The 12,453-nt window shown below is 37.7% G+C and overlaps 1 protein-coding gene across 1 annotated transcript; it reads left to right on the forward strand.

The window, feature by feature from the left end:
- Window positions 1-4,369: 4,369 nt before the first annotated feature.
- Window positions 4,370-9,742, forward strand: LOC123662421 (zinc finger protein 37-like). Its single transcript, XM_045597264.1, has 7 exons — window positions 4,370-4,633; window positions 4,839-5,042; window positions 6,641-6,838; window positions 7,243-7,370; window positions 7,453-7,590; window positions 7,844-7,896; window positions 7,966-9,742. The coding sequence occupies exons 1-7, from the start codon at window positions 4,585-4,587 to the stop codon at window positions 9,740-9,742; spliced, it is 2,547 nt and encodes an 848-aa protein (XP_045453220.1). The 5' UTR covers window positions 4,370-4,584.
- Window positions 9,743-12,453: the final 2,711 nt, after the last annotated feature.

Consider the following 12,453-nt stretch of genomic DNA (forward strand, 5'->3'; position numbering starts at 1 on the left):
TGTTCCTGAAAATCTTAATACTTTTATATATTCTTAGAAATCAGAAGTGAAAGAGAATTTTATTTAAAAAAAAAATAAGACACGGAGTAACCTTACAAGATTTATTCATTTACATCAATTAAATGTTTATCAACACAAGTACAAGTACGCGTTCTATTAGCACTAGAGAGTACGTCCGTCGCTGCCGCGAGCTCGAAGCAAAGAGAGCGATGCCACCGCATGATGTGACGTAGCGCACGCGGCGTTATTGTCCCGCCCTCCGCGCTCCGTTGCACGACGTCACTGAGTAGAGGAGCCGGGTCGTGGGAAAGTTTCTAACACGGCCTCTCCTGACAGCTGAACGTCCTCGTCAGCTTGATTCCCCTCGGCTTGGCTCTGCGCCTCTTCATCAGGAGTTCCTCGGGCTTGATCTTACTTTTACCCGAGTCAAATCACCGTCATCTAAAGCAAAAGAAATCTTTTGGTTGTTGTTTCATACTTTGTTGTCGTTGACAACCACACATTGTAAAATGATCACAAGTGTTCATTTCAAGCGATCAGATTAAAATAGGTAGCTACAACTCGTATTCACAAACTATAGCCACAATGTCGGGGCTAACAAACACCACAATGTCGGGGTGAAAACAATTGCCACAATGTCGGGGCTAACAAACGCCACAATGTCGGGGCGAACAATTGCCACAATGTCGGGGCAAACTATAGCCACAATGTCGGGGCTAACAAACGCCACAATGTAGGGGCGAACAATTGCCACAATGTCGGGGCTTACAAACGCCACAATTTCGGGGCGAACAATTGCCACAATGTCGGGGCAAACTACAGCCACAATGTCGGGGCTAACAAACGCCACAATGTCGGGGCGAAAAATTGCCACAATGTCGGGGCAAGTTACAGCTACAATATTAATCCCTCTGCGAAGCATCACACGCAGCTCACTCTTCTCTGCCCAGCACTGCAGCACCGGCCAAGCAATTCACCGCTCATCAGCAGGCTGTACGATGCGACGCTCAGCTGAGTGTGTCACGCGTTGTGCACACCCGACCCAGCTGAGGGCGCAGGATGAACGCTCAGCTGAGTATGTCACGCGCAGCAGTACTCAACGTAGCTCAGGCAGGCAGCACACACTCTTTGCACCTCTGGCCACGCTATGTTACACGTGAAGTTGGTCGCTAGTGGTCACAGCTGTAACATTTAAAAAATAGGCAACAAACATCTAATCATACGTAGTCATATTAGGCTAAGCTCCAAACCACATCTCATGTCGGTGGTAACAATATGTAGCACTGTTTAATATTATCCGGCAGTATCGCTCAACTTTTTGTTGTTCAATATCAGATATTACGTGTTGCAATGTGATGCACAACATTAAACTTATTCTCAAAATTCTGGACTCTAAAACAAGTGTCAATGCTTATTTACTACAATTCGTATGGGAGTAACCAAACAGAGGACTCACATTTTTATATAAAAGCATCAGTTAGTTTCGTCAGATTAAGACATAACACGTCTCAGTTAATTTTTCTTTTCAAAATGAGTGCAATGCTTTTATTACGAAAGTATTAACTCAAGAGGAATCTCAACAAAAGCTTCGTCTTTTGTTCGCTCGGTCACACCTGACCTTGACTTATGTCACGTTCAATACTATCTCAGTTGATTAAAAAAAAAGCACTCCTAATGATTGATATTGAAACTCGGATTAGTTACCAAACCACTGTCTATCAAAAAAACTTTATTCAAATAACCTTCAAAAGCACTATCGAATCGTCATTTTACCAATTAAAATTTTAAAGTGATTATTATTTTTAAAAGTAAAGCTACCACCGATTCGTAAATCGTTACGGCGTTACACCTATTTTTCCACGTCTGTAGCATGACAATCAATCGTACCTAATAGCATCACGTTTACGTGGATTTAACGTACTACTATCGCTTGGCGAACGCACAGGACTATTCGCTGAAGGCGCGCTCTTAGGTTTTACATATACCGACAGAAATTCGACCATATTATTTAACTGTAACCAAGCGTTCGTTGACACGGCTTTAATCTGAAGATCAGAAATGCCTCTGATCACTGAAGCAGTTTTTAATTACCTCACATGACCACAACAATCGAAATTCAGTTTTAAAATTCATATACGTGCAGTCCAGCCATCTAGCCATGCATTAGCATTTAGCATCACCACGTAAGCAACCGCCTATGTGTCCCAGACATTCTCGGTAGTCACAGCTATTTAATTTCCGAGCGCGATCTAATTCTGCGCACCACAGGTCAGAATCATGAACTGACATGAATCGACCCCAGTCGAAGTTCGATTTAAAGTAATGCTTAGATCTTACTTGAGTGAAAAACGCGTCAACAACCCTGTCCGCTGTCCCTGCGCTGTCATCGCGAAGCGCCTCGGACGCTTGACCTGTCGCGTGCGAATCCGCATCGTCCACAGAGACCTCGTTGTTTCCTGGTGCGAAAGTTGGGATGCACGCCCGGCGCTGGGATGTGGTATCGTACTTGACGTCAATGGCGCCGTAGTAGGCAGCCTACTCTCTAGTGCATTTAACCGCTCGAGTATTCGATTAAAAGGATCATCACGTCGTACACTATCACGACGGCCATACGAACTATCGCGGCGCCTATCCCTCGTACTTTCATAGGGAGATTTACTACAATTGTGACAGGAACGAGTTTGTATATCCAAACGGTCGTAATTACTACTGCGTGAATTACCACGACGTCTACAAGAATTCTGCTTTTTATATCGTTCTTCAGACGGAGTGTGTCCACCCGTAGACCCAGACTCACGATCAGACATTTCTAACTAAATAGCTGAATACCACACTTGACACAAATAACGTAACGAACAACACAAAGCTTTTTTTTTTAAATAAAACAAAAAATATTACGCAATCACTATTGTTGATTTTAAACAAAATACCACACTCGAGACACATATAACGAGCAACACGAGGTTATTTTTTTCGTATGAAAGAAGAAAAGAAATGTTACACAATCACTATTGTTGATTTATAACAATGGCGAACGGTCGAAACGCGCGTGTATCTATCCCACTTCTGATCTTAGAAATCAGAAGTGAAAGAGAATTTTATTTAAAAAAAAAATAAGACACGGAGTAACCTTACAAGATTTATTCATTTACATCAATTAAATGTTTATCAACACAAGTACAAGTACGCGTTCTATTAGCACTAGAGAGTACGTCCGTCGCTGCCGCGAGCTCGAAGCAAAGAGAGCGATGCCACCGCATGATGTGACGTGGCGCACGCGGCGTTATTGTCCCGCCCTCCGCGCTCCGTTGCACGACGTCACTGAGTAGAGGAGCCGGGTCGTGGGAAAGTTTCTAACAATATATATACTGATTTATAAAATATATACATACATTTATGTTGTCTTTGTTCTTACTTATTACTTCAATAAATAAATTAAAGTTGAATTTGACAGCCCTAGTGTTTTTTCTCTATTCACCCCTTCTCTCGTGTCTTTTGACCCCAGTTTCCGGGTAAATAGAAACCACCTACTTTTTCTCAATTTACAAATAATAGACATGATTTCGCTAATTTTTGGGATTCATATTTGGTATACTACAACACGACTCACGATTTCACAATGTTTTATTAAAGAGCTTCTATACAAAATATGTAAGAAAATCAGTGTTGAAGTTGAAAGTTGTGTCTATTCACCCCATTTTACGGTACATTCACTGGTGACTATATTCTTTATTGCCGTAGCCACACAGCTTAGTGTCAAAAATAAGTAAAGAAAAGTATGGTGACACCAATATGGAAGATAATAAGTTATCGTCTCCCAAAAAGAGGCAAAGGAAGGAGTTGCTCACAGTTTTACAATAATTAATGTCTTTGAAAGGTGCCAGATTATGGTATATATATTAATGGAACTCGATAAAATAAAATAAAGTAAACAAACGGAAAGGTGCGTGAAAATTTTGTGACATTCTTAGAAAAGGCGAAAAACATTACGGATTGGAACAACGTAGTATTCTTTGACTAGACACCTTGAACGCCAATCATACTGTTGGCAAAGTATGGACAGACGACACTGCTCATTCTTCGATTAAAGTACCGGAGGGTAAAGGCGAATGACTAATAATTTGCCACGTGAGCTGTGTAATGGGTTTGTCGATAACTCATTTCTCGCGTTTAACACCACCCTTATTTATTCACTATAGCGATAATTAATTTTTAATAAGCAGCTAAATTTTTTTTTATATAATCGATTAAAGGTTAACCGCATTTGTACTCGATAATCGAATTACATAAATTAATTATGCATGGTCACTCACTATAGAGTTAATTTGACATGTGTCACCGTACCCATCTACGTGAAATAGACTATAGTTTATCTGTGTTCGTTGTTCGTTTTTCGGTGTTCGTTGTGGATTTTAATATTATTGTGTTATTTTCTACGTTTTGGCTTGTTTACGGACTTTTAGTTTTTCTACGTACTACGTAGGACATCACCTGGCTTGTTACTTGAACCCCGGACGGCATGATTGATAACTTGGCTCTATTACACGGATTACAATTTTTGCAATTTTTATTAAGTGTTTTAAAATGCCGAAATCAGCTGAATTAAAATGTTATTTCAAATGTAACATCGATGGTGAGTACTCCAATTATTTAAAGAAACGTTTCAAAGCAGTATTTAGACATTACGTATTATACCAAGAGTAATAATACTCGACTTAGTAAAATTATTTATAAAAGAGAAGTAATTAATTTGTATGCCATTTTAAAATTTGGTTAGTAATAAACGTAACGCACTTTAATGGATAAAGCAATATTTTAAGAATATCAAAATTTTTCAGGACCTTTACATCGCTTTCCCAAATGGGAATATCCTCATACTGAGAAATTTAACCAATGGAAATCTGTACTTGACAACACAATTCAAGAAAGAGGAAACAATTATATTTATAATTCCATTCGTATATGCCACAAACATTTTGAGGAGCACTTCAAATCATCAAGCAGACGATTGACGAGGAATGCTGTCCCTACATTGAACTTAAGTAAGCATAATAACTTTATAGAGTTGATTTGGTTGATTTTATTTGTAATCTTTGTATTAAGGTGATTGTATACAGTTGGTGCCTGGGAGTAAATCGATTATTAAATGGAAAATTTTTCAAATTTTGATAGGAATGTCCATGTTAAAAAACAAGCATCCGATTTATTATAATAAAAGATGAAAATAAACAACAGTTTTATAAATTCTATATGGTACTGGTGTTTTATTTTTAAACCCTCGATTTTCTGTTAATATTAGGTAAAATAGAATTCATTTAAAATCAAATTTTTAATACTTAACACAAAAAAATAGAAGAAAATATTCTAAATGTACATAATCGTTACTTTTTGATGAAAATTAATGATAAATAAATATAAAATACGTTTCACACTATATCCACCAATTTATTAATACAAAATATTTATTTTAATAAATAATAAATAAGTGGAAAAAGTGTGAAAAGTACATACAGCATATTATTTGAATAATAATTATCATTCTGGTTAAAAATAAACAGCGCCCCTGTAGTATTATTATAGAAATAAAGTTGTATGTGCACGCCATCTGTTGGTGGGGAGGTCGTCATACATAATTTTATTTCTCAGTGGTGTATCTATACCAGTTTATAAGTGTATAATCTATGAGGGTAGACGAATACTTTTGCATTATGTTTTTTAGAATATTTTTTTAAATTTTTTGTTATGTAAAGTCATGGAAGAATTTCAGTTATGTTAAAATAAAATTTAAAATGTTCCCCAAATTGTGGTTTACTTTTTATTAAGCGTTCTTTATTATTTTACCAATATTATTACTTTCTATATTTTATGCTTTGCACTACTTTCCATACTAGACGAACTATTTTGCATCGGGGCTGGTATAAAGAAAGATACAATAGAAAATGTACAAAGGCGATCTTATCGCAAAATAGCGATTTCTTCCAGATAACCTTTGGGTATATCTTTGTCCTAGATAACAATGTTTTGCGATGAAATTTAGAAGAATATTTTTTGATCGATGTCGGTGAAATAAAAAATTGTGTCAGGTCGTAACAATTAAAAAATGTAAGTTGAAATAAATAAAAGGATTTTATTTAAGATAATTCCACTGCGATAAAAAACTACTCTCTATAAAAATCTTAGTAATAAAACTCGAAAATAAAAACAGAAACAAAGCTTCGCTTATTGAGCTGATAGTATAATGATGTCTCAGAAAGGTCCGTCCAGAGGCTGAAGCACAAATTATTCTCACACGCTGAGTGTATTTACACATTTCATTACACATACATTTGCACTCTTAAGTATTTCAATAAATCAACGATGTACATAAGTGTGTGTCAGTTTGTTAATTTACCTGTAAATTTTTAATGTAATGTACAATTTTAAATAAAAGTGAATACTTTTACATTGTAATTATCAATTAACAGCTTATGGAGTAATTATTAAACAATGAAATTATTAAACTAAGTCAGGTCAGTGGATGAACTAGTGTTATTTCATCGACAGATATAATAGCTTTCACTAAATATTTGGCTACTTATTTCAAGATATAGTGCAGACTAAATTAAGAACATCTTATCATGTTAATTACTTTCCCTTACAGTGGCACACCCCAGCAGTCCTCAAAAAGCAGAATGTGTAAGTGATGTATCAGCAATGGGATCTCCGACACTGGTTGAACCATTTTCCCCATCTAGCCCTTACGACCAGGAGTTTGCACCGACCGATCCTCTCCTTCTATACCAGCAAGGAATCCAACTGGACACAAATCAGGACTTTAGTTCTCCTCCACCAGCTGCAAGTGAGTTTGCGAACATTATATTTTAAAAAATCTTTTATACAAGTAATTTCTTTTCTTAGGGTTATTTTTCTTTTAAGAGGTGTAATAGTTAATTTAATTTTATTACAGTACTAGCGAGCCGCCCTGACTTTGCATGGGTGAAATGCTGATACTAAATATACTATAGAATGTCTATATACAACATTCACAGCTTTTTTTGTCATTAGACAATACAAACATGTTTTCTTTAGAGCTTACTCTTGAATTGATAAATTATGGTTTTAGTCTAATCCTATTCAACCTTATGTACATACTATAAATAAATACTATAATACGGCTTAAAAATTAACCTTAGTAGCGACTAAAGTGTGAACATACACAAAGTACTATTTTAATATATGACTGGTTTTAATTGAACATTTCAGATGATCAAGACAACTCGAAGTTGTGTCGCATTTGCGGCAAAGACAATATTGCCCTAATACATTTGTTTAGTGAAGAAGCATCACACAATAACTTAGTACAAAAAATAAACAAATACCTGCCCATTGTGGTGAGACCAATGTTTTAATTTTTATCTACATTACAAAACGACTTGATTATACTATTAATTTTAAATACCGTTATAATACTAGGTGGACCTCCATGACAAATTACCTCTGGGTGTTTGCCAGTCATGTGCAACTGCAGTGTTGAATTGGCACAGTCTGGTGCAGTGCTGCATAAAGACAGACAAGTTGCTGGCTTCGAAGCTTCAACATAGTAAAGAATCTGTAAGTTGCAGATTTAGTGTATTTAACTTGCTAAATTTGTGGTTAATAATTCACGAATTTAATTTAAAAATAACTTGCAAGGAGTGTGTGGGGTTGTTACTAATGTCCAATTATTCCATTAATTGGAACATAAAATGATTAGATTTGTTTTTTGACAATTGAGGTCTTGCATCTTAACTGATTCACGAATAAATTAAAATCATATGCTTTATAATACATACAAGTGTTTTATTTGTCTTTTTTTATCTTACAGATCTGCAAACCAAACGGTGAAAATTTTACTGAAAATGATAATGTAAAGACGAGGTATGTGTACAAATACCTTCTTAATCTATTATTTAGTTTATATTTACAAGCCTTCATATGAAATTTCAGGTTATCAACTGATTATTTAATTTTAATATTGAAAGAAGTTTTAAATGATTACTTCAAGATTCTGAATGTCGACGAAGACAATTCGGATTTAATGTATGTTTGTCAAATGTGCCCCGAGAACCCGGCATTGACATCTGCAGAATGTTTGTATGATCATTTGATAGCCTCTCATAATAAAGAGCTTTGTGACAAGTCAGCTATCGAGACATTTGTAAAAGAAAACATTACATTCGAAGAAGTCCTGAATAACGATGAAGTGTCAGATGCGGAGTCAGAGAAACATATTGTAGATATACCTAATTATTATTGCCCGTATTGCGAGAGTGTGTTTTCATCACCAACTCGCCTCATATGTCATCTGAACAAACATGTAAAAGTGAGCATCGACGACGGGGTCTTGTGTTGCAATAGTCTATACTCTGACAAAAAATCTTTCGTTTTACATTTGCAAGAGAAACATGTAAATAAAACCATAGATACGGAGTTAATCTGCAAAACATGTGGGTCTGTCGAAGAAAACGCTGAGGCATTGGAGATACACATAAACGAAAATCATTCAGGTGCCGAACACCAGAAGAAAAAGGTAGAGCCAAATCCGAAGTGCCAGACGTTCATTCCCGCCGTGTGCCCCGAGTGTAACAAAACCTTCGCCAATAAATACACCATGCTGAAACATATGGAGAGTCACACAAATGTAACGAACTGCAAATTTGTGTGCGATAAGTGTAATAAGACGTATAAGAGTCGAAGTAGCCTGAATCATCATCATAGGGTATGCCACGAAGGTCGCCTACCATTCCTATGCCCCATGTGTGGCGAGGGCTTTCCGAGACGCATGGCCAGGGATAATCACGTGCGCATCCACACTGGCTTCAAACCGTTCTCTTGCCAGTATTGCAACAAGTCGTTTCGAGCACAGAACACACTCGATTGCCACATACAAATGCATTTAAACATACGGAAGTACGAGTGTGACCTGTGCCCGAAGAGGTTCAGGAAGAGGAGTCATCTCAACTGCCATTTAAAATCTCACTTCAGGACGCGTATCGGTGAAGGACCCTGCGTGTGCCACATCTGCGGCAAACAGTTGCGTACACCAAAAGGTCTGCAGCGACACCTCACGGAGACGCACGAGCGGCAACGGCGCTACATCTGCGCCGTGTGCACAAAGAACTTCGCCAACTCGCAGAACCTCAAGCAGCACGTCCGCATCCACACGGGCGAGCGGCCCTACGTGTGCGCGCAGTGCGGCAAACGCTTCACGCAGAGCGGCTCGCTGCACGTGCACCTCAAGACGCACGGGGCGCAGCTGCCGCACGCGTGCGCGGAGTGCGGGGCGCGCTTCCGCCTGCGGAGTGGGCTGGCGCGCCACCGCCTGCGGCACTCGGGCGAGCGGCCGCACGCCTGCTCCGCCTGCGGAAAGGCCTTCCGCCAGCGGCACGAGCTCGCCGCGCACGCGCTCACGCACTCCGACTGCAAGCCGCACGCCTGCGACACGTGCGGGTCCGCCTTCCGCCAGCGCCGCGCGCTGCGGCACCACTGCAGGCGACTGCACGCCGCACAAGCGACGCACGGCGCGCACGCGACACACGGCGCGCACGCGACACGCGACGCGCACGCGACACACGACGCGACAAACGACGCGCACGCGACACACGACACGCACGCGACACACGACGCGCACGCGACACACGACACGCACGCGACACACGACGCGCATGCGACGCACGACTCGCACGCGGCGCTGGTGTACGACCACGGGGCGCGCTACGAGTGATGTGACAGTCCGATGTGCGTCTCTACATCGGGCTCGAAGGACCAATACTGTTTTGTACGTCAACAATTATAATGTTTGTTTACAAACTCTTTGCGTTTTTAATTTTATATCCCTTGGAAAAATCGTAACGACGTATAAACTAAATTATTCAGTGTGACATTTTCGAGAATCTTTTCTTAGGCTGGACTGAACTCGATTTGGATATAAATTACATAATCTATATACAAATATATGCAACTTACAATATCTATTTCTTTTTTGTTTTTTTTAATCACCTATTTTTTGACAGTTTGTTCATATGATAAATGTACAAGAGTCCATCAATAAAATACGTCACCGAAAATTTTACCCTTTTGAACCACTTTTCCCTCCTTTTTCACGTTACGTCACACTATCAGCGATCCCCTACCAAATATTACGTCACAGCAATAAAAGTACCCTTCAGATTTTTTTCTTTTTTTTTTTACTTAGCTCGGCAAACAAGTGTACGGCTCACCTGATTGCAAGCGATTACCGTATATACATTACCGTACCTTATAGACGTCTGCAACACCAGAAGCATTGCAAGTGCGTTGCCGATACTACCCTTAATTCTTCCCAGTTGGTTTGGTCACCTTACTCACCAACAAGAACACAACACTGCTTTAAAGCAGAATTATTTAGCTGTGATTTTCTGTAAGATCGAGATACTACCCCAGTCGGGTTGCTCCACTGCTTGAGCAGGAAATTTCCTGCTATGCCCTACCTCAGTTATTTTATGGACGACCACCAAGGCACCCATGCTTATTTTCATTACAGTATACAAGAACTCGGAAAAAGTAGGGGCGTCCGTGATAGAAATTGCCCCGAAGGCTGACATTGAAATCATAGAGAAGCTGAAAATAATCGTGGTCGTAAAAGGCAAGCAGTACCGGCTTGCGTGAACACAGCGGTGCCCACATAATCCTGACTCCCCAGAGCTGACAACACTGCTATTGAGTTACGAGTAAAACAAAACGTGACAGCTTGCCGCGCTCCTTAATAACCTCGCCGAAAGCTGACGACAGCTACCGTCAAGTTACGACTGAAGACAAGTCTACAAGTAATTCGATGATAAAAACTTAACCATCTTGTACTGTGTGATGTTTATCAGAAAAATAGAATCATCAACGAATAAAGCGACAAAAAGCCGGAAAGCACCATCTGCTGGTGACTTTATACGTCGAAAATGTTAACAAAAATGTTTTTCACATTTCCTCAAGTTCTCAATACAGTAATACTCAGACCACGACTATAAAAAAAATATACGATATAAAAAATGCTGAAAATCCTGGAACTATTAATTATATGAAATTCTGACATGTACATACATAATGTTTATTATGTAATAAAACTCTTGATAATTTTTATTTTATTATTTATTAGTTTTACATTTATCATGCACAGGAATCGTTGATCGCAATAACTTAAATAAAATTGATTTGTTACGAGATCGTTATATAAATATTTCATTAAAAAAAAGTTATAAAAACTACATTTTCTTGCCATTTTACTAGGTATGTAACTAATAAATGAAATTGTGTATACAATTTTGATAATATTAATAAATAGCTGACTTTGGTACATATATCTATATATCACATAAATTATTATCAATAGATATTTAACACATACAAATGTGACATTAACAACTAAAACTATAAATGTATCAACTGCTAGCAATCCTTATTAAATAAATAAATATGGATTAAAAGCTTTTATACATAGAAAGATCCGTGATAAAATTACATCATTTGATAACCATCGACCATTTAACATTTGAAAAATAAAAATTATATCAAAAAGAAATAGTTTTACATAGAATAATGATTTAGCCCAAAATTAATATTTTTGCCATAAATGCTTAAATAAATCTATTTGAATTATAAACGTGTGGAATCTCTGTAACAGTAAGTACCTACAGATCAATTTGATCAATTGTCAAAAAAAAATTTAATTTATTATATAATTAAAATATATTATACACATTACAACAAAAAATTCCATTAAACCAATCAATCAAAAAACAATTTTTGACACACGTCAAACACATTTTAAAAGTTCTGTGGGTACCATCTATCATTAACGGAATCAACCATAATCAACCATGCTCCACTGACACAACTGTGAGCCATTATACCAATCAGTCAATCAATTATTTTGACATTATTTTTTTTTTTACTTACACTACAAAAATTATTTAAATAAATATAAATGGTACAAAAAAAACTAATCCTTATTTATTTACTATGGCATATTTAAGTTAAAATACAATTATTATTAAATATTATTTATATGACGCTAGAAATAGTTTGTAGGGTAAGATCTCTTGATCTAACTGGGCTGGACTAATATTTTATTTGTTTTTTATTTTTATTGTTGTGTTATTATTAGTTCCTGGTATTTCGACAACAAACAGGTAGGTATAATATCCGCAATACCTCGTTTTACAAATTAAACACTATAACTTTAAAAAAATAACACTGCTCTCAAGCAGTGTTGTGTTCCTGTGGTGAGTATGGTGACCAGAGCTCCTGGAAAGCATTGGGGGGGGGTAGGTTCGGCAACACGCTTGCGATGCTTCTGGTGTTGCGGGCGTCTATTAGGTACGGTAATCGCTTACCATAAAGTGAGCCGTACGTTTGATTGTCGACTTAGTTATTTAAAAAAAAATGTCTTTCTAAACTTTCGAG

This window comes from Melitaea cinxia, chromosome 18 (genome assembly GCF_905220565.1).
Source record: "Melitaea cinxia chromosome 18, ilMelCinx1.1, whole genome shotgun sequence".
In the NCBI taxonomy this organism is placed as follows: Eukaryota; Metazoa; Arthropoda; class Insecta; order Lepidoptera; family Nymphalidae; genus Melitaea; species Melitaea cinxia.